The following is a 24571-nucleotide window of genomic DNA, read 5'->3' on the forward strand; positions in this document are numbered from 1 at the left end:
AAGGTACCCCTGCCAAAATTTAGAGGGGGTGGTCCTAGGTACCCCTAGGTCATTGACCCCTGGCCAAGGTCATTGACCTTTGACCTATGACGTCACAAAAATTTTTGCTGACTCGGCTGGCCATACGTCGACCAGTACTACTGTCCTGTACTATAATACCCAATGTTTAAATTGGTCAATTTCCAAAATTTAAGGGGTGGGCCAAGGTACCCCTCCCAAATTTATCAAGGGGTGCATTAATATACCCATGTCTTATAAAAGGGAATGGACCCCTGTATACGCCCATATAACCATATAGGGTAATAACACCTCATCAAAGGGGATAAATTAGGTCAAAAACCCCCGAAATTTGATTTTTTGGCAATTTTTTACCCATGAAAGGGAACGACATAGACACCCAATACTGATAGAGGTACATACTGTGGTCCTAGGCTACCATACCAAATTTTTAGATTTGGCAATTTCCAAAATTTAAGGGGGGTGGTCCTATGTACCCCTGCCAAAATTTAGAGGGGGTGGTCCTATGTACCCCTAGGTCATTGACCCCGGCCAGGGACCATGGGTCCTGAGGCAGGGACCCAGGGGCCAAAAAGTTTCCTCAGGTACCCCCATTACTACTATCATCTTAGTTCGCGATAATCGGCGTAGCAGTTATAAGTGATTTTTTTTTTTTACGTTTAGTGTAGCGTTGTGTTGCATTACGCGTACTAATTTTTGCTAACACTGATACGAAGAGGAAACCTCTACACATAGTGGGCCTTACACAGAGTCGTTTTGACGTATGTTGAGCGTAATACTAAAGGCTTGAAAAGTGCAGGAAACATATGTTAGTTGAAATCTTCAGTATGACACTAATCACTTTTCAGAACGACTCTGCATAAGGCCTAGTAGGTTTTATGCCGTGCCAGCGTTCGCAAAAATTGCAGATCGTAAAGCAACGCAAATAATAATAATAATAATAAAATGTAACTGCTAGGCCTATTGCAAACTAAAGCGGAAATTTTGTATTACCTTGACGCAAACCATTACAGAATATAGTCGTCCGCCTTCATGCATTAATTTCTTGAATAAAAGCAATTGAATAATGAAGAAAGAATTGAAATTTGATGTGAGTTTAGTAAGTGTTCTCGGGCTACCAGCCAGGTGAATATATTGACATCCGGCGTTCCAGACTCAATATGTCAATATCTTCAACCCGGCTGAGATATTTAGAACATTTAGAACCCTAGAACGTTTATTCCATTGAAATATTTCTACAATAAACAAATCGGAATTTTATTTCATATTTATAGAAATAAATCAAACAAGATAGACTGGAAGTGGAAAGTGCAGCAAAATAAACAACGTCTGTCAATATTATATTCACATTGTTTACATCGTATTTCCCTTCTACTGTGAATTATTACTACTGTGTTTCACTATACAGAATTTTTATTTGGCAACTATGAACTCGAAATGCCCGTCGACTATCGATATTTAGCGTTTTCCCGCGCGAACTTTTGGCGGAAAATAATAGTTGTTGTGGAGAGTGTCGTAATAATAATCACGAAGTATAATTAAACACGAGGGTTTAGGGGACTTAAATATTAATCTTACACTCCAGAAATGGCAGATGTAGAGATAGATCATCGTCTGAGAGACATCCAGAGAGAGTACTTGGATTTTTTGGATGATGAGGTAAGTTGTTCGAGCCTATTGTGTTTGCCTGTGGCCGATGCATAATAGTACAAAATTCAAGAACGAATTAACTTGTTTACCCATATAAATTAGGTTTAAACGCATCGCTCTCAATCACTCAAATATTTTTATTTATTTATTTACTAACATTTTCATCCCGTAGCAGATTTGCTCTAGGCCCTGTTAGGTATTTGTGAAGTTGCTTGCTAAACGCTTCACGATCACGATGCTTTAGAAGTTGTCTACTAAGCGGCTTTCCATTTTTACCAAGTATGCTTGCATGAAAACTTTTTGTAATAGCAGGAAGTAGAGGGAGCGGTAATAGTTAAGAACAGCTACTTCTCATCTCCCGTGCACGAGAATACATCTTACTGTTGCAGTACCTAAACACCCTAAGTACAAGGGCAAGAACTCAGTCTATTACCTACTTTTTAACATCCTAGATAGTCAATGAATAATGCCTGAAAGTATGGCGTTTCTCGTCCTTCCCTAAATGGGAAGTACGGCTCCTTAACTATAACCGAGGGGAGCAAACGAACGTAAATAGTACAGAAGATTAATGTGCAAAGGTCCTGAAGCGAATGTTACCCGAATTCGCGATTGTTGGTTTCGGCCAAACCAAAACTAGATTTACGAGTGATTTCGTTGGAACTTGTACTTTGTTTATATTGAGTCAAATTATGGGGTTATCAGCTTTGCCTGTGACATAAAGGCCCATTTTGTTAAAATTATAGATTGTAATTGCTCATATTGCTATTTATTGTGTCGGTTCCTATGAATGTTCTGCATAAAGTGTACTCTTACCGGTATTACTACCTATCGCCGGACCACACCAAAATCGAAGGAAAAAAGGACTATTATTTAGTTTCTTCCCCCAAAATACCAGGTTGTGACTCTGGCTCACTTGGTAGTGATTATTGATCAAAATACAGCGTTGACGTATGGCATGAAAACTATTTGATAAAACATGAAAGAACTTGTGCTAGGTGGCCACTATAAAGCATGAATGCTATCTAACCGAGTCAGGGCAGGAGCGCAGCAAAGGTCCGAGGGGTCGCGTTCACAAGGAACAAGCGCGCAGCAGCGGTGGGTATACGCGTAAATGGGGATAGTGGAAAAACACTTCCGGACTTAACAAAAGCACAATAAATACAGAAAATTAATGTGAAAATCTATTATCAACGTATCACATACAACAGAAAATACATCGATTAGTACGGAGTGATGTTGCTTTTACTTTTGAGAATCATTTGAATGCAGTTGGGCCTTTTACAACAATTTGATATTTCAGACTAATCCGGAAAGACGAACCAGTAAAAACAGAAGGGACGGTTGGACATGCAGTCAGGGAAATTAAGGAATTCCGTGCGGATATCCTGTGAAACGACATATTTGGAATAAATAGGGGAAAGAAGTTTCAAAGTCAAGCAATTCGATATTTTAAACTATTCCGGAAATACGAAGAGATTTTTATACTGCTTAATGTTTGTGGGATTCTTCTTAAATGAATGTTGCTTTCTTTTGCTTCTATAAAACTACAGCTATTGCTTTTGGTAGTTGTAATTACAAGTTGTCGCAATTACATAATTTTAAGAAGTGTTGAGAATTTTACCAATGCTTATTTTCTTTCCAGAATACTTTCAGATATCAAATTGCTGTAAACGGCGCTATGATCATTACATCTATTGAAAACTATGTACGTGATTGAAAATGGTAGATATCTAAAAGAATTTTTCAAAGTAAACCCTTTTAATGAAAGTTAAGTTGGGGCCGCGGTGGCTCAGTGGTAGAGCGTTCACCTCTGGTGCTTGGGGTTCGATCCCAGCCCCCGCCAAGTGAACTTTGTGGTGGACAAACACCGTGTACGTGGGTTTTCTCGGGGTTCTCCCACTTCCTTCCTTCCACCATTTCATTCATTACTCATCATCACCGTCTCCTTTAGCCTATCCGGCATAACCGTGGAACGTAAAACTCAAAGATTTCATTTGGAATGTAAGTTTTCAAACGCTTTTCACTTCGTTTCTGTTGTTCGAAAATCGTCGTATCATGATCATAGTACGACACAGTTACTTTGAATGTGCATTAACTAATCTATCTACTTGATGCTTTTACTATACTGTAAAAGTCTCCAAACTGTGTGATATTGTAGCATTCTTGAAGTTGTAACACTTAGTTTTCACATGTAGATTTGAAATATGTACTGATGTGACGTCGGTGGCTCAGTGGTATAGCGTTCACATCTTGTTGTATGGGGTCCCTGATTCGATCCCAGCTCGCGCCAATTGGACTTTATGGTGGACAAACAGCGTGTGCGTGGGTTTTCTGGGGTTCTCCCGTTTCCTCCCATTTTCTTCATTTCACCATTTCAGCCATTTCTCATTACCGTCTCCTTTAGTCCACACGGTATAAACGTAGAACGTAATGCTCAAAAAGATTTAATTTTATGGTATGACGTCGTGCCATTTGAAAACACGTTTGGCTGGCAGCACTGTTAATCTGATGGTATTGCAGAATATGTCAGTTTCCTCCTGTTGATACTTGTAGATTTTTGTAATATGTTAGTATAAAAGTTACATTGACTTAAAATAATCGGTACATCCGTTATGACAGCGTAGTATTCAACTAAAAGCAATATATTAACCTGTTAGTAACCAAAGTATGATAAATGAGTTCTCTAGTACCAGTTTAATAAGGTTTTATTAATAATAGTTCTTTGTATGTATTTGTAGGAAGATGACGGCATTTATTCCCAGAGAGTCAAAGATATGGTGGCAGAAAAGACAAGGAGATTGGTCGTCAATGTTAACGATTTGCGTAGGAAAAATCGCCAGCGTGCCATAAGGTAAGAATTTATTTTTGGATCTATTGAGTTTTTGAACATATTGTTGAATTATAAACTCAAAGAATTGATTTTGAAACAATGTATGGGTAAACTTGACAAGACACGCTCCAGGTGCGCATCGATAAGTAGGGCCCTTTTAAAAGTATAGTAGGGTAGGGTAGAGTAGGATAAGATATAAATAAGTAGGATAGGGGTTAGAAACGGGTTAGCTTAAGATGAAATAAATTTTGATCCATTTTCATAAAATTAGTAAAATTAGAAATTCATAAAATTTCTCGTTTCTGAGTGAGTATACCTGCTGGAGCGGGCGTTGTAAAGTTGACCCCAATATATTTTCCGTGAGAAACCCGCACTGAATTTGGACTAGGGAAACCTCGACAAACGTTGACATAATATCACTTCCGATGTACACGAAAGTTGAATCTCATAACTAAAGGGAGCCCATGTATGAAGAAAAAAAGTAAGAAACTATAAAAATCAAACCAGTCCATTTCATGCAACTTGGCACTGAAAAATGTGTTGGACTTAAGCTAAAGGAAATCCATATGGGCTTTGCGCGTGATTTAGTAACGAAAAGTAGGCTATAAACGCCAGACCTATATTGCTAGAGTGTAGCCCGAGGGACCACGAGTTGAATTCCCGGGATTTCATGTGATTCGAATTCCACGTTATTTTGTATGTCCATGTACCATATACCCTCGCTACTGAAAGAGGCGCTAAACTGAAATCAATCAACTCAATATGGCTAGTGTGTGCAGCCACGAGCAGGAGGAAGTCTTATTGTGATTGGGAGCCTGAGCTCTGTCCTTAGTAAGAACGCGCAAGTTAATGAGCGGGAGAACACGAATAGCGAGTCTGAACTCGAGCTTCAGCTACCATGGCTTCGACTGGGTGAAGTTCTTAAACGTAAGCGTCATTGAGAATAGTGTGCCTGAGACTGTACAAGCCTGAATGCAGGTATGGGTTAGCGATCAGTAGTCAACTAATGCCTCCGTCTTCTTTGGTTCCCTTCGTGTCTTTTCAGTTGTAATTGCAGAACACAAACACAGCGTACTCAGCTTGATCTCAGGTAACTGAAAAACTAAATATACGATATTAATGCAGTACATGATCTTCTGTTTTCTGTACGGGTAGGAATGTGCTTCACGACGAAACAGTGTTTTGTCGTAGAGAAAAATTATTACAAAGATGGTGAATGTGTGATAATGATGATCATTCCAGGGCTCATAGCGAGTCATTTTTTTTTTTTTTTTTTTAATTTGTCAGTAAAAGTTACTTTTTTTTGGTGAAGTAATGTGACTTTTTCGTGTGATTTACGTTTTGCATTGGCAGTTTTCTAAGAAAAATACAAAAATAAATTGAAAAAGGCAGAAACTTGTTACTCGTTACTCTTCTGAAAGCTTCAGTACTTGCTCCCACATGTGAAACAGTCAGCTTTATTCTCACTTCAGCTTTTATTCTTTCTAAAGCACAGTGGATGGTTGGTGGACGCTTAAGCTCTTAGGTTGGGGTTGAGAATCCTTCTCTATTTTTTCTTCTATCATAATAGTCTTTTAGTTTTCTCTCGTAATAGTTAACGCTTCGCTCAACGTTGTGTGTGTGTGTGGTTCATCATGTTCGTCTTATGTTATGCTTCTTGTATGTTCTTCTTCAGAGTAGGTGATGAATTTGAATATTTCATGGCTTTGAGAATTCTGAATGCTAAATTAAATATAATGTCCGGGATGAAGAAATTCGAAAATAGGCCAGAACTGGTTCCACTTACTGAGAAGCTTCTTACATCTGCTAAGTCTACTTACCGTAACTACAAAGCAGAGTTGGCAAAAACCATGTTTTTTATTTTAAAAAAAACAAAAAAAAAGTTTTTTTTATTTAAACCAGGTTTTTTTGGTTTAAACCACGTTTTTATGGTTTAAATTGCTCTATATATTCATATCATATATGGACAGAAATAAGTTTGTTTTGCCTTGATGTTATTATGCAACAACCGGGTTATGCTGGAAGGGTCACATAAGCTTAAAGCGGAATAAAAACCGCTTTTCGAGTTACATCCGAGAGAAATTGTCCTCCATTTGAACTCGGAACCAGGACTAATTGGCCACAAATGCGATACGTCTGCCGACTTACTCACGAAGGAATCCTGATGAAAATACGTTGTACTGATCTTTACATGCTTTTTAATGACTGTCAAGAGTCATTTCAGAAGGACAAAAAGATAAACATTTGCACAAGTGACACCATTACACAGAATTAAATTTGAACAATTTCAAAGTACTACGGAGTACAGAAGAACTAATTTAGTTCAAGTTAGTTAACGACTTTTATTGGTCCAAATTAAAGAAAGACACCGACTTAATCTGCATATCAATAAGAAAAGTGAATAAAGATACGAATTATTTGAGTCCACTTTGGCTCACTCATTTATACATAATAGATACCAAAGATACTTATTTCACTAAATGCCTCTCGTGAGGTCTGTATGACCCCCCCCCCTACCACCCACACACAAAAGTACGGCATCTTCGATGTATTTTATCAATAGTAAACATTGAAACGAAACAATATTTAGAATTTTTCTTCGATTGCAATTACATAACAATAATGACAACTACAAAAAATCAGAAAATAAACATTTATAAACTTATAAAAAAAAGTTTCTTTTGTAGTATAATCTTTTTGAGTAATGAATGGGGAATTTAGGTCTGAATATAATACGAATAATATACGGGAGTGAAACGTGATAACCCACAAATGTGTGTTCATCAAGATTTTACAAACACTTACACTTTTACGAACATTTTTTTGTTTTTTGTTTTAAACCAGTTGGTTTTTTTTGAACAAGGTGGTTTAAACCAGCCAATCCTGCTACAAAGCATACTTAGAAAACCTAAGAAAGGAGGAAGCTCAAAAAGAAGAAAAGATGAAACAAAACAGAGAGGTGATGGAGAAATTGACAAAGGAAAAAAGGGACATGATGAGAGTTTGGCCACTTTTTCGTGTGCTTTTGGTCATTTTTTTGGTCACTCTTTCCTGTGCTTTTGGTCACTTTTCAACTATTTACAAGAGACCAGACGACTAAGCCCTACCATTCGCTATTCAGCGCTCCGTGACTACTAACCACGAAGGCAACAGATGAAAATCGTGTACCGTTCAGTGCTGTCAACTTATTAAAACAGGAATGGCAGGCATTTTTAAAGTTCGCTATCTTTATGGGATACTCTGTAGTTTGACATAGGTGTTGATCAGTCAGGTCATCATCTTTTGTAAACAGAGGTAAAGGTTTTATATTGCAACAATTTACTAACGGAAGGGATTTTTTTTTTTTTTTTTTTCCAGAAAGCTAAGAGATTAATAAATATCTACTACTAGCAAAATAACCTGTTCTTCGCACGGGGAGAATACGTTTCATTTTGGACATAAAGAGATGAATGTGCATTTAAATGGCATAGGAAGTGTCATGTCAACGACCCCGAAAACTATGGATTCGACACTAATATCGGTCATTTTAGACTATTTTTAAATATTTTCCCCCATCATGTGGCAAATTTGATCGAGATCAGTCTCGTGGTTCAAGAGTTTATGAATTGATTTTCTCCTCCTTTCCCTCCTCTACGTTGTACCGTCAAAGTAAAATCGTAAAAACCATCTCAGGCCTGAACCTCGTCTATGTTGAAAATTTGATCGAGATTGGTCGGGTGGGTTCAAGAGGTATAGTCACTTTCATTTATATATATATATATATATATGTATAATGTAGATGCGTTTCGTTAGGGGAAAAATTTTTTAAATTTTTATAAAGCGTATATTTTATAATTTGCTGATTATTGATATTTTTCTCGATATGTAGCTTGTTGAACAATGCTTTTGAAGAACAGCTAGCATTCCAAAGAGCATTGAAGGAATATATTGGCAGCATAGATCCAACGTACGCCAAAGAATATGAAGAGTTCTTTGTTGCGTTTGAAGGGAGTTTTGGAAATAAACACGTCACACCACGAACGCTTACCTCACGATTCCTGGGTAATCTTGTCTGTGTAGAAGGAATTGTCACAAGATGTAAGTAGTTAGCGTATATGAACTTTATTAACTTCCTAATGTATATTTTATTTTTAATTTTTGCTTACTTCATAATTTCAGTAACTTTACCCTCTGCTACTTCCATTAGAATATAGTAAAATCCCTATTTAACGAATTGCTTGGTTCTTTATTTCTTTCTTCTAAAGGCGGGTTAATGTTCAAGTAGTACGTATCATAAAAAAATATTTTCAAAAAAAAAAAAATCCCAAATTCAACCAGTAAATCTAAATTATTTTGGTAATCTCTCAAGCATTATTTTAAAAGATTAGAAAATCAACATTCTATATTTAGATAAACAGAAACATCTTGCTTCAAACAGTCTGTTATACCCTGGCCGGCGAACGATGATTTCTGACAGCTCAGCTCGCGAGGACGACTGAGGAGTGCGGTGTTGCCATGTGCTTCTCGAGGGCGATGTTACCTTATGCTCGGCATAACGTAACATGGCCCGGTGCTTTTGGGCACCTTGTATATTGAAAGGGAATTTTAATTTTATTTAGAATGTCAGAAAAACATGTTTTATTTTGTAGTAGGAAACTGTAGGTCGCAAATTTTGCGTAATTTCAGTTAAGTAAATCGTTTCAACGAGTATTAAATGAAGAATATATGATTAGTAATTATATTTGGTATATTTTTACGTATTTAGCCAAAAATATAACATTATTTTAGAAAATAAGTTTATATTTTAGCTTTTTTAATGGTTTTCAGTTTATTTTTATAGATATTTCGGCATAGGGAATCTTCACAAGAAAACTAAAATTTTAATTTCGTAAATTTTCTTCAAAATTCCAAATTAAGAAAGTCAGCCATAATTTCTTCTTGGTGCATCTCTTTGTTTTCGGAGTAAATTATTTGATTGGATCATCCGCAATCACAACTGTGGCAGAGATTTTCGGCTTTCTTTGATCTCAGCACCGAAGCCTATCATCCTATAGTTACGTCACAATTATCTTCCAATTAGGGATCATCTTCTCATTGTTCTTTGTCTTACATCTTCAGCCATTACAGGAGACAGGCGTGCAGTGATCGTCGTCTATAACAAAATTGTGAAATTAACTAATATTTCTAAAACTGTGAATTGTTCTTCGTTTTGTATCAGTTAGTACTTGTATGGAATGGTGCTTCCAGTAAGTTTTACGTTCTTCAACAGCGAGGAATTGCAGTAAAGACGGTGGCAAAGACTCTTGTCTTGATTTTGGTGAGTGGTGACGAGAAGAAGAGGTGAGTTTAGTAAGCCAGATCTGCAGAAGGAGAATTCGTTTGGATATCTCGCAGCTATGTCAATTTTTGAAACCACCGTAAATGATTCTTTCTAGAATCAGGTGGAAAGATATTGTGGTAAAATACTATGGTTTATCAGTTTTCGGCTCATCGTTGGATAATCAAGTAAGTGTAACTAGGAAAGTCAAAAGGAAATCGTTTAGGAACTCCAACCTCGAAATCAATGTTTTGTGGCATAACATTAGTAGTGTGGTTTCTTGTGCTTGTGTAAAATATTAACATGATGTGGTAAATGCATTAAGTTTTCCCCAACACCTCTCACATGCGGGTCTGGACAATGTGACATCGTGAATTCATTCAATGGGGGGGGGGGGAGAAAGCTAGATTTGTCTCAACGCAGAGCGATTGTCAAAACAACAAGAAAATGTGTGTACCACACACACATTTTCCCCCAGTGAAAGAGATGTTTAGATTCCCTGAAACCTCGAAATTATTCATTTTCGGTAGTACTGCTCGAAATTAATTTGTATAATTTGGCATGTTTTCTTTGGTTTTAAAATAATCCTAAACGTAATAATAATAATTTTGGAAGTAAGTGTCAGAAATCACGGCTGAAGTCAAGTGCAAGGGTACATGAATTTTGCGTACCGGTAACAGGAAACTATCGTCAATAGGTTAAATCTCAGTGATTTTATTCTGATACCCATCGAGTTTTAAAAATTACAGTTCTAATGATTACTAGTAGAAATATTTTAGTTTTTTTAGAAAACTCAGAATTTCAGAGCGACACTAAAGTAAATAGCCACTGCGTCTTTGGTTATAATGTGGTAGCAGAATAAAATATAAATGCATAAATGAGAATGGTGCTTCATAAATATGTGTATGACTTTTTTTTCTTGCTTAGGTTAAGTTAGTATAGTGTAGCTAGGTTAGGATAGGGATTTTAGGTTTAAGTTGTGTCAATATGTTATATGAGTGTCTACCTGTGCTAGGTTGTCCAGTGGGTCCGAGCTTTAAGAGAGGTAGCGAAAAGCGTAAATCCTCTATGCCGGCCACAATCTCAATGCGCAGAGGATTTTGAGCACCAAAGAATAGAGAAAGAAAGTAAAATGTAGTTAACCACAACCATATGTAGTGAAGTTTTTTTTTTCTTTTAATAATGTAGTGTATTTATATTGTGTTATTTTCATTTGTTTGTGTCGATCTAGTGTGAATGTTTTGAAAAGTCGAGAATATTAATGAATATGAATATTTCAGGAATATCTGTGGAAAATTAAATAATGTTTAGGCTCTGAAAGTTAGAAAATCGATAATGTTAGTTTCTCAGATGGGTATGTCAGTATGAGCAAGTGTAAAGTTTTCTTTTATCAAATTTCTTGTCCAATCCTCTTTTCATGAATATTGTCAAATAAAATTTACTAGCCGTGGAGAACATCTTTCTTTTCAAGTACAGAATATAATTCTCTTGTAGTTTTAAGTAATAGAAATCTTGAGTTAGTTATGTTTTGGTATGTAAATGAAGCATGATCAAAGTAAAGAGCAGTACGTACAGACTAATTTTACTGGGGAAAATGAAATAGCTGTGAATCAAGGGAAGAGACTTTTCCTTAGTGTGACCGGGGTTGGAAACAACCGAATCTGTAGAAATTTTCTTTATTTCATCAGTTTTAAATCAAAATCTCAGTTTGGATTTTTTTTTTTTTTTTAAGTTGCACGACAAAATTCTGTTTTGGGATTTGTAAGATTTTTTTTTTTTTTTTGTATTTATTTAGATAGGGTTTTTACAGACAACATTAAGATCTTCATTGTGCTCATTGCCAGCTCCACTCGTAGGTCGATGTCCTGTGTATGTAGTCGTGGTTCACAACCTATTTCCGGATGGGATGTGGATAATGAACTGCAGGCCTGGATACCGGACTATGAGTTGAGATGGAAGAGACTTTGGAATCTTTACATTTTCGGGGAAAATTTGAGTTCTATTTTCCGTAGATGATTGGCTTGGTGAGTGTATCAGTGATTGTTGATGACGAGCCCATACGGGCCCAGTAGGTTCGGTGTCACTAGTCAGTGATACATTCAGCATAGCCTGTAGTCTCAAGGAAAGGGAACATCATACAAACACAATCGTATCAGCATAATTATTTTTATTTTATTTTTTTAAAGTAAAAACGAGAAGGGGGGAGTGAAAGTTTGGCAATGTGCGGTGGTTACCATGGAGACGCGACAGGTTCTGAGCCTAATGTTGGTTGACCTGCTGTCTTCAGCTCGCTCGCTGTGGCCTTGTGCAAAGCTGTCAAAAATCATCGTTCACCGACCAGGGTATAAATGGCCAACCGGAATGAATGTAACGTACTATTTTTAAAAATTGTACACTATCAGTACCTTTCACCTTACTGAGACTGAAAGGTACAGTAATGAAATCCGAAACAAAAGTGATCAAAGTTGGGACTGGCAGTTTCAATCACGTTATTCTAATCGCTTGGTAACTCTGTAATTATATCACAACCTAGAGGCAACAGTTACAGAACTTGCGTTTCAAAATTAACTGGAAACGTGTTTTTTTTTCAGAGTTTCGTATAGTATACTCATGTCAAATTATTGTTGCATGTCCATAAATATGCTGGGGAATATAATTTGGTAACGAATTCGCCCGGTTTTTCTTATAATGTTAGCATGAGTATAATCCGCAAAGACATGTATGTGGCAAGTTTCATGTCAGAAGAATAGTAAATAAGGACAATAAAACTTGTCCATTTAGCAACATTTTGTTTTACTCATTCTAATTTTCGTATTTATAATTCTTTTCCTATGCAATTTGCTACAAATATAAATGTAATCAATACTTTATATATATATTTCTTCCACATTCGTTTTTTTTTTTTTGGGGGGGGGGGAAATTTACTAATATGGTGTTTTTTAAATCAGGAGTGTGCTCAGAGCACTAAATGGCGTCGCGAGCCTCACTGTAGGTATATCATTTTTACGACAATTGAATAGTATAGTATTAAATGATGGAACATGTTCATCGTAATTTATATCACAATAACACAAAACAACTGTTATACTGATAACCAAAATACGGTATTTACTCACTAAAGAGGAGCAGAATAATGTATTTAGAACTTTGTCGGTATATCTAGCAATCCTTATACCGAGGGAAATTTCCCCCAAGTACCCGCGCTTGCCAAGTGCTTGTCTTGAGGGCGTTACCACGTTTCGCACTGTGTGATCGATGGAAATTTTCCAGTTCACTCTTAACAGGTTTTGTGAAAAAGAAAAATAATTATTGTTTTCAATAACTGACCAACGGGCCGGAAGTTAGGGTTAGGCGGGCCGGCTGTTGCACACGGCTGCCTTAAATAAATAGTGATATATTTAACTATTTCCGGTTTCAGTGTTGCATCCTCATAATTGAAAAAAACTTAAGGGGTAGCGAGAAATATTTCTTTGATATGGAATTATGCGTCCCAAGAACAGGTTCAATCATCACCCTTATCTCTCTATTGAAACTGGAAGTAGTAGATCCGTCATGTCCGGTATTAATTTTGATAACTATAGTTTGAAAGTTTCCATAATTTTTTTTACAATGTGAACCAGATCTCACCTGTCAGCAGTTTTTGAAGTTAAGACACCGGATAATGTCGTTTACTGTCTGTACCTGACATTTGACAATGGATGGGGTTATATCGTTCAGCAGATTCCCGCTTCAGCCGTAGTATATTTACGTAACATGAAAAGGAATTCTCTCTATATACTACTGAAGTCTCGCTGTTCATAATCAATATTTTAAAGTTTAGTACTAGTTTAACTGCTTGAATTGAAGATACTAGAAGCAATAGGACACTATCTATCCGTATTTAGTTCTGAGGTGAAATTGCCTTAATGCTCTTATTGACTTACAGATTATTACAAATTTGTTTGCTTTGTTACAGCAAAAAATGGTCATATTTGAAATATACTCAATTATGTCTTACTGATGTGCAAATCGTTTTTTGTGCAAACCTTGGACAACAAGTTTTGTGAGCATGGTAATAATTTATATGTAAGTTCAATATGCTTGTCCTTTTTAACCATGTATAACATTAGCATTATCTTTTGTGTCTTGATAGGTTCTCTGGTGCGACCGAAAGTTGTTCGTAGTGTGCATTATTGTCCTGCCACGAAGAAAGTTCTAGAACGCCGGTACACAGATCTCACATCATTTGATGCTTTCCCATCTAGTGCAGTGTATCCAACCACGGTAAGTTTCTAAGTTTTTTAACATAGGATTGGCAATCGGTAGAGATTTACACGGATGTGGTTATGGCGACTTTTAAGATGGCATACATGATGCGCAATATACCTATTCCGAAGATCTTCACACTCGATACTCCTCTCACCTCACCTCAAATTTGATCTCAATTCCTCCACTCGTTTCAAAATTACATAATGTTGATATGCACTTTCTGCGTCCTGTATTCGTATTTTGGACCCCTTTATCTCCGGCCCTGTTTCTGGTCTGCCGCTAGAAACTTGTTTTTCTCGGTTTCTGTGGGTGCTGCGTCCGATGATAGCAAACATTACAGACATCGATCGTGGATTAGCTCATTTTCATTTATTCTTATATATTATCTCTTCGCGCGTTTTTTTCGTGTTTTCATGAAATCTGATGATAAACGAGGCCTTTATTTGTGAATGTTAGTTGCATTGTATGCATCTCAATCTACCCACACGTTAGAGCCTGTGTTGTACCACATCAGAAGAAGATGAAAAGGATATCTTGAAATGTTAAATGAGAAACAGAGGCTTAATCTTAAATTCCTCTTGTAACAATAGTCTGCAGACGAGAGCTAGTTCTGAGTTAAACATACAAAAGAGATAGAATATGAAAGATTTTTGTGCAATTTCTGTAGATCAATATATTAGTTTTCATATTTTTGTTTTCTTTTTATATAAGTGGTTAATTTTAAAAAAATGGTGATTTAAATGTTAATTTTTTATTACAGGATGAAGATGGAAACTTACTGGAAACTGAATATGGGTTATCAACATACAAAGATCACCAGACAATTTCAATTCAAGAAATGCCAGAGAAGGCACCTGCTGGTAAGTCTTTCCCTCTGCCTTATGCTATTGTTGATTATAGAAAAAGAATAAACGGAAAACTGTTAGGATGGCAACTTCCATTTTACACTTACGCTGAGGGTATCATCTATTGAAAGAGAGTAAACGGAAGACCGTTTGGGATGACCAGTTTCCTTTTACACTTTCTCTGATATTTCATCAGAAATTAAGCGAAAGAAGTAGAAAGTAAAGGAAAAAGAAAATACTTAATAGGGTGAAATCTTCCGAATAACTTACAGCAGCGGGAAATGATTATTTTTTCCATAAATGAGAAGTGTCCGTTACACAGATTACACAAATTTATATGACATAAACTCATCTTGTAATTATGTGCATCATGCAATAAATAAATTAGTTCTAAATGTAAGTATAAGCTAATATGTAAATACTGTATACAGTGTTCGAATAACTGGGGGAGAAATCTTCCTCTAAATAAACAAAGTATTGCTGAGAAATGTCTCTATATCGACATGTACTGCAAAATTTAATGCTTGTGTTGTGTTTTCTACACCTACTCTGGGATTTCTTCGCTCCAACTATTATATACACACGCGTGGTTAGAACAGAAAAAAATCTAATTGTAAGAATAGTTATCTCAATATGCATACAACTTTTAGTATTATCGGCTGTAAAATTTCAGCGAATGATTTTATCTAGTATTTTTTCTTTTATATATACACACTCATTTCCAGAATGATTGTCGCATATCTATAACTGTCTTCTTGTAAGAATATAATTTGATAATGATTTTGCAGGGTACTTTTAATACTGATACTATGTGTATAATCAGAAAGTGTATATTTGTGGTAAATTTTATAGGAAAAGAATTATAAATACGAAAATTAGAAAGAGTAAAACAAAATATTGCTAAATGCTAAGTATGTTCTTATTTACTGCTCTTCTGACATGAAATTTGCCATATACATGTCTTTGCCAATTATACACATACTAACATCATAAGAAATACCGGGTGAATTCGTTATCAACCTACAACAACATATTTATAGGCATGCGACAATAATTTTGGACATGAGTATACAAATACAAATTCCAAGATGAGATATTGAAAGCAAAGTGGCTTTAAATAGTTCATTTCATATGTTATGTTGCTTATAATTATCATCCTGTAAGTGCAGTGTTGATTTCCATATGCCTATGTTGGTACTTCTTTGCTTCTAAATATATACCTGGGACACACAGTCAAACTTCGTTTAAGTAAAAGAAAAATAAATTGGATAGTTCGAATTCATTTATGAGGGAATTAATATTCTTCCACTTCCCAGCTAAATAAACCCTGCGGGTTTAGTGGGTAGCGCACATGCTTTTGGAGCACAAGATTCAGGGTTCGATTCCCATATGGAGGGCATCGAACACTTTACAGTGATTCAAATCCGGCTTCAAATTTACGATCGTATTCTCTGTAATTTCTCTGCTGACAAGGAATATAAATACTTAACCAATCAATACAAAATGAAATACAGAAATACAGAGTATGCTGCATTTTTGAATGCTGAAGACTCTTTAAAAGTTACTTTTTTTTTTTAATAAGGTGCAACTACATTGATGAAAAGTATACGTTCAGTTATAAGACGGAACCTTGTCAAACGTGGAATCGGAGTCACATATCATATATATTCTCATCTGGGATCGAGCTGGGAGCACACAAGAGAAAACATTCATTATGTATATGTTGTTTGACTGACTGTAGTATTTGTAATTCTGGACAGAAAGATTCGATATGGCAACACAGTTGTAGCCTGAGAGTTGGGATAACGGTCACTAGATGGAGCACCGCCACACTATTCCATACCAGTGCGAGAGTGGCTGAACGAAACATTCCCGAACCGCTGGATCTGTGGAATGGTCAGCTCGATTTGATACCACCTGACTTTTTCTTATGGGGGGTTTTAAAAGACAAAGTGTATCAACATCACATACGCAATTTGGCCAAACTACGGGTAGCTATCATATAACAGTTACACAGGGTACCGGTACGGGTCTGTCAGGCTGCTTGCGACAACGTTGCTCTTCTACTCTAGGTATGTATGGAATTAGATGGTGCATTGGTGGACCATGCCGTGTTTATGTTCAAGTTATCTTGCTAGTTTCTTTACTGTAATCTTTGAAACAGCATATACATAAGTATGGGCCGAGTATATATATTCGGCCGTTGGAGAGTCCTGAATTTGGTCGACAAAATATGTATGTTACATACTATGATAGAGGTTTTTGATGTCCGTGAGATGTTCAAGAGAGTAGTGTTTGTGTATTCTTGATGATAATGAAATCAAGACGTGAACTTTACTTTGTTTTAGGTCAGTTACCTCGCTCTGTGGATGTAGTCTGTGATAATGATCTGGTAGATGTTTGTAAACCCGGTGATCGTGTACAGATAATTGGAAATTACAGATGCTTACCTGGGAAACAGGGAAGTTTCACAACGGGAAGCTTCAGGTAAGATTAAAACTTCGTACCGACGAGGAATGTGTATTTTTACATCTAGAAATGAGCGGCTCGGGTGAACCTAATGGTGAGAGCAATTTTTGGTGAAATTGAATTATTAGGTGGAAGGGTTGGAATAGAACCATAGAACAGTATGTAGGTAGTTTAATTTCGTTAATGTAACTGCAGATGGCAGGGGAAGCTTCTTTGGTATGTATCATTGCATTGAATTTCATGGGAATGTTGAATCTTACTCGAAAGTTAAAAATGTGACATACCATTGTTTCCTCCCAAGTCGCTCAAATGTGCACGAAATGTGTGGATAATGTTGCACTTGTTACTGAATGGATTAAAGCTGTTGAAAAATTGAGGTATTAATCTCTATAGTATAGATTTACCTGTGATTTATTCTCAGTGTATGTAGCTGCTAATTTCGGTGTGACTTTTGTGTTCTGTAACTTGTTTCATCAAATGTTAGTAATTTACACACTTAAAGGTACGCGGAAAACATCCGTTTCGTTACAGAGGAAAAGAAAATTCTTTGACATGAAAAGGTGGATGCCCAGTTTTGTTTTGAACATAATTCTGCCTGGATTGAATTGTTCTTTCTGCTAATTTAGTGTGAAAAAATTGATATCAATTGAAGATACTTAAGTAACAGCCTGTGAGAATAAGAAAAATGCTCTTTTGGTATGCTGAGCACTACAGTTTGTATATTCAAAGAATTTGATATATAATCTCCTGTTCCCTCTTATTTCCCATACAAATATGTCTCACCTGAAGTTTTTGTTCTTTGATGTATTTTTTATTTCCTGTCTGATGAAGCATTTTATTGAAACTTTAAAAATTAACGTTTTTGTGTGATTTAAGTCATAGTTATTCATAAATTGTTGGGTTGTGTAACCACAAATGATACCAGTTATGGTACAGTCCGTGGATATGAGTTGGTTGAACATTGTCTTCAAGTGTGATATGTGATCTTGGGAAATTAGTAATCAACGCAGCGGGATTGGTAATCCTGAATCCCGGATTCGATCACAGGCCCAGTTTCATATTTTCAATCTTTAAATTTCAGTATATTATTTTTAATGTGCTTTTGTATTAATTACCATTCGTCTGATTTTCTTATTTTGATATCTAAAAATCTAATTGTTGAAAGGTAGCTAACGTTCTTACCTTACATACACCAAGGGCCTATAGTTTTTCTAGTCATTCAGTCTTTGTCAGTCACTGTTTAAGAAAAACAATCCTACTTCTCAGTAATAACTACTTTTTTTGCTTTCCTTTCAATGAACATTGAATGAAATTAAAATAGTTTCAGTAAGCAGCAGTTTTCTCTTTTACAGCCAACTATACACTGTAAAATATTCAGGAATCCTACGTAATATACATACAAAGAGTGGAAAATGCATGATTAGACCGAGATTCGAACCAGGGCTTCGGCTTTTCGTGTTAAATAGGGATGGCCAATTCCGGAATTTTTACTTTCCGGAATCCGGAAAGTAAAATCGGAAAATTCCGGAATTCGGAAAAAATCCGGAATTCGGAAAAATTCCGGATTTCGGAAAAATTCCGGAATTCGGAAAAAATCCGGAATTTAGAAAAAATCCGGAATTCGGAAAAATTCCGGAATTTAGAAAAAATCCGGAATTCGGAAAAATTCCGGAATTTAGAAAAATTCCGGATTTCGGAAAAATTCCGGAATTCGGAAAAAATCCGGAAATCGGAAAAATTCCGGAATTCGGAAAAATTCCGGAATTTAGAAAAATTCCGGAATTTAGAAAAATTCCGGAATTCGGAAAAAATCCGGATTTCGGAAAAATTCCGGAATTCGGAAAAAATCCGGATTTCGGAAAAATTCCGGAATTCGGAAAAAATCCGGATTTCGGAAAAATTCCGGAATTCGGAAAAAAATTTTTTTCTTTATGTAATCCTAAGAATTTTGTTCAAACGCAAACGAACAAATTTCCTTTTTGTAATCCTAAGAATGTATGATGCAAGTTAAGCTGAAACTTACATCCTAAAGTATACACTACTCAATCTTCCCATGGTTAATGAGATGTAGTCCAAAAGTACGATGTACTTCTAATATTTAATTTTTGTTTTACTGTGATATTGTCTAGAGGTAAGACATATATCACACTGAGATAAACAACTTGACATAATGAAGATGTTATACGTAGTTTTCCAGAAAATCGTGAGAAACTAATTTTTGTGAAGTTAAAATATCCGTCGCTTGTTGCCAGTGGGATGCAATTGATAACTTTTATGCTGGAATAGTATTATTATTATTATTATTATTATTATTATTATTATTATTATTATTATTATTATTATTATTAATCGTTTATGTACTGTAAAAGAAAAATGTGAACTGTTAAGTAGTAGATTTTATCTGTTGTTTTTTGATATCTTCTAACAGTAATGACAAACTGCTTGTAAATACGCAATGATTATCAAGTACAATGGCATATTAATGTAAGGACTACTCTGCAGACTAGCAATAAACAATAACAGATAAACAATAGTTGCAAAAAAAAAGAAAAAAGTAACTAACTTGGGCACGTCAGAATGTTCGCGAGAATATAGGGACGCATTGAGACTAGCAAAGAGCGTGCTATTATCATTACTCAAAGGGCCGTACGATGGAGGCATTAATGTTAATGGCACTAATGAGCACTTACTTGCTCTAACGGTTAACCTCATTTTTGAGATGATTCTTAGAAGTGGGCGTGTTGGCATGCAGTTAGAAGACCTATATCCATTATTTAAAAAGCACACGTTATCTGTGAAGTACTAACGATTTGCGTCACTATCGAACACTAACGTAGCACTAGCGACGTTTAAAGTCGAAATGGAGTCTGACATAAGTGGCTTGTCAACTTCACGGACATTATATTTTCCTTGAATGAGAGAATTTTGCGCCCAGGAAATTTGCGCCCTACCACAAAAATAGGAAAAAATGCGCTCGCAATATATTTGCACTGGGATGTTTGCGCCCTACCCCAAAAAGAGGGGAAAATGCGCCGGCTATATATTTGCACTGGGATGTTAGCGCCCTACAATTCAACTTATTTTTGTATTGTGTAAAGTAACTTCCACTCACACTTGAACTAGGCTTGCCTATCATCGTCTCAGTGAGTTACTCCATCCGTTATAATATTCCGAACAAATGAAAAAAATACAATTTTCGTTCACTAAAGGGCAATTCATACAAATACAATTTTTCATTATACTACAAAATTTACAAAAAAGTATAAATGACTGATATATAATTATTAATATAATCAAAGAGTATAATTTAATCTACAAAAGGCTGTTTGGCTCTACCCAGATATCTCTGTTCACAATCCTTGCGAGTTGTTTGGCTTTTCAGGACACAAAATATAGAAAAGAAAATGTAAAGTGAATGTAAAATCAGTTCAGTAATATTATCAAGAAAACTATGTACAGTGTGTTTACTTGCTGGAATTCAAACACACAATTGCGTTCAGTCGTTCTTTCAGAAAAACATTTTCCGGGGGGCACACTTAGTATTCCGGAGGGGGGTCACTGCTGGTACTATTCTATTTATTATTATATTATAGACGTATTATTTTGGTCTCCTCCGAGGGGGCACTCTGAGAGCTCTGGGGAGGCCAGTGTTCCCCCAAAATCATCTCTGGAAGAAGCAGTGATTGCGTTGATCCGTTGTGTTCTTTTGGCTTATATTGAAGTTTATTCTCCCCTTATATAGCCACAATGAAAATAAATCACAAATGGCATGGTTGTGGGGGGAGGATTGTTTATGCTGTAATGTCAGCCCCTCCGAGCAAATGCGTAAGCTCCAATAGGTTCTTTTATTTCGCAGGGCTCAACTTCCCGGTGGAGGTACATCGCAGGCGCAATTTTCCCTGTTCTTGAGGTAGGGCGCAAATTTCCCAGACGCAAAATTCTCGACACCGTTCGAATTACCTCGGAAAACTATATCTTTTTCAATACTTTTTTATATTCTTTTACTAGAGATTTCTTCATAGCTTCTTATTAAAATACTTACTAATATATCCTCATTTTATTGTCCTAACCAATCAATATGGGTATGTTGTCAGTAAAATATTTAGATTGATCGAGCCTCTGGTGTGTAACCACAGTATTTCATATCATCCCCCCATTAGAAATCTTGGCTAAACGAACCAATATATGTTGCCAATGGAATAGTTTAGAATGATTGAGCCCCTGGTAAATAACCACAGTATTTCGTGACAGACCCCCCCCCCCCCTTCCTATTACCATATTCTAGCTACATGCCTGACTCAGCTAATTCTCTACATTCTTTACCAAGCACACATTTTCTAAAGTGGAAAATGCTCTCTAAATACCTAAGCTCATTATTTTCAGCACATGCACAAATTGGGTAACATTCTATCTACATGAATGTTATATATATGTCGATTACTGGAAACCGCTTCTCGCTATCTATTACCATATTTACTATATAATGATTAACGTTAAAACCGGAAATGGTTGATTTGTACCGCTTCCGGTTTGAATATTACATTTATCAGGGAACTCGATTCTTAACTATTGACTCTGTACATCATGGCCAAAATTGATTGGTAATCCATCAGATAGTTCTTGAGACTGTTTGCTTCACTGACGGACAGAATGAATATATGGCTATAGAGTTTTGATAAACTAAATTCGTTAATGAGTGATGATGGAACAAATATAAGAAAGGTAGGCCTTCCACCGGGAAAATTTTCGAACACAAAATTAGCCATCGAAAACCCACATGTCCTGGGTTAGAATACCATAGATGAAAACTCTACCACTGAGTCATCAATCACCCGCTTATTAGTTTTATTAATTATTATATTAATATAAATTAATGAATGCCTGCTTATGTTAATTATTGAACAATTACATTGTACACTTCGTAAAGTCAAAAATTATAAATTTGTATTTACTGTACATACAGTGAGCGCAGAAAGTGTTCGTACACCTATGCTATTGAAACGAGAATGCCTGCGAAAAAGAAACAGAAAATTTAAGAAGTGTAATAACACACACAATATGAATAATGAAAACTAAGCTTTATGAATATATCAATAAAGAACCACAAAGACAAATTTAATGGTCAGAAAGTAAATAAATTCCGTAGAAAGTGTATAGAGTAGACGCAAAATGTGATCGTACACCTGACGTACGAATACGAAACAAAGATACCACAACTGGGGTTCACTAGTATTCACCTGGGTATACACCTCTGTATAGCATGACGAGTAACAGAATGAGTTTAGTTGTGAATAGAAGTGAAAAAAACTGCACGGTGGGCTGTCAAAGTGGGAAGCAACCGAACAGAAACAAATGAGGAGACAAGAAAAGTAATTATTAAATTGCATAAGAAGGGTAAGTCTTTGAGAAAGATAGCAAACCTTGCAGACAGGCCTCGTTCAACAGTACAAACAATAATTGCGATGTATAATGTTTCTATCACTGTGTGAAAAAAAAAAAAAAAACTGGAAGACCAAGAGTGTTGAGTGAACAAGATAAACGTTACATTATTAGGGAAAGAAAAAAGGTTCCAAAAAATAGTGCTGTGCAATTGGCAACGGATCTGGAAACACGCGGTGTTAAAGTATCAGCCAGTACAGTGCGGAATATTTGCAAGGTATCATGGTCGGATAGCCAGGAAAATGTTCTGGGTGAACAAGACAAATCGTATAAAGAGACTAAAGTTTGAAAAAGAGTATAAAGATAAGGGATCAGGCTTCTTTCTGGAATAGGGTCATATTTTCGGACGAAAGTAAATTTAACTTTATCGAGTCCAATGGGAGGCGTATTGTATGGCGCAAGGTGAATACAGAGATGAATCCTCAAAATCTCGTCCCTAAAGTAAGACACGGAGGAGGGTCCGTGCTCGTCTGGGGTTGTATGAGTGCCTCAGGAGTGGGTCGTCTCCACCTTATCGATGGAGTGATGATCCACAAAGTGTATATTAACATATTAAAGGAAAATCTCCATACTAGTGCGCAGAAGATGGTTCTTGAAAACAATTTATTGTTCAGCAAGACAACGACTTCAAACATACAGCGGAAAATACTCGATTGTGGCTACTCTATAATACCTTGAAACAGCTTCGCACACCTCCCCAATCCCCAGATATGAACCCCATAGAACATCTATGGTCTGTTCTGGAGACAACAATCAGAAGGCACAGCTTCTCTACTCAGGGCCGGCGCTAGCAATTTTGCCGCCTTGGGCGGTGCTTTCACATGCCGCCCCTTTAATCCGCAAACCTTATTTTGACAGATAACGTTCAAGTGTCATTTAAAAACATGTATAAAATGGAAAAGTAAACAAACAAACAAAAAAAAAAAAAAAAAAAAAGAACTACCTTTCTGGAATGTTCACGTAATATTTAAACGACTCTATACTGACACAATATTCAGTATGCTCGATTTCGCTGTATATCTGTAATATAGAGCAGCGCATACAGAAAATAAAATTTTAAAAATATACTTTAATCATGACTAAGAATTTTAATTTTTAGGCTTATTTTATATCAAAAGGCGTTTTCAACAAAGTATGGAGCAAGAAGATAATACAGTAAATCAGATAATTATGGTAAATGTAAGTGATTAGCTTAAGCCTTATAATGTACTAAAACACAATAGACATACATAAATTTAACATACCTTAATTGAAAGAAACTTTTCTTGCTTTGATATGAGCAAATTCCTTTATCACATCACGTAGTCCAATGTTTTAACCAATTTGTGTTCTATTGATATCGTCGCTAGACCACTCAAGCGTGTTTCAGACATAGAAGAGTGTAGATAGTTTCTAATAAACTTAAGTTTCCAAAAACTTCTTTCTCCACTTGCCACTGTTACAGGCAAGATTAACAAAATTCTACGTGCAATACTAACATTGGGAGCAAAGTCATGTTCCTAAATTATTATTATTATTATTATTATTTGTGAACTTTCACAGGCTTAATTATAGTGGATAACACTTTCAGTTTGTCTTTCAAATCACTGGGGTTAATATCTTTCAATTCTTCGTGTGTTAAAATGATGGTAAGTTTAGTACACTTTTCAGACAAAAAGTTCAGGTGGTAGGCTATATCTTTACGATTACTTATATCGCAAAGAAAATTGAAATACTCGCTGTGATGTTTAAGTTGCTCAAATCTTTCTCTTAAAAGCTAACACAATCACTTCTAGA

At 36.0% G+C, this 24571-nt stretch overlaps 1 protein-coding gene across 1 annotated transcript in view; it reads left to right on the plus strand.

Annotated features, from left to right (window-relative positions):
- Positions 1-1478: 1478 nt before the first annotated feature.
- Mcm3 (minichromosome maintenance 3) overlaps positions 1479-24571 on the plus strand; it is a 69845-nt gene continuing 46752 nt past the window's right edge. The window contains exons 1-6 of the mRNA XM_081756056.1: positions 1479-1677; positions 4407-4519; positions 8367-8575; positions 13927-14057; positions 14803-14902; positions 17236-17374. Coding sequence (XP_081612182.1) covers positions 1606-1677; positions 4407-4519; positions 8367-8575; positions 13927-14057; positions 14803-14902; positions 17236-17374 — 764 coding nt within the window. The 5' untranslated portion in view covers positions 1479-1605. The remainder of the gene's footprint in view (positions 1678-4406; positions 4520-8366; positions 8576-13926; positions 14058-14802; positions 14903-17235; positions 17375-24571) is intronic.

This window comes from Thermobia domestica, chromosome 4 (genome assembly GCF_964235325.1).
Source record: "Thermobia domestica chromosome 4, izTheDome1.hap1.1, whole genome shotgun sequence".
NCBI classification, from domain to species: Eukaryota; Metazoa; Arthropoda; class Insecta; order Zygentoma; family Lepismatidae; genus Thermobia; species Thermobia domestica.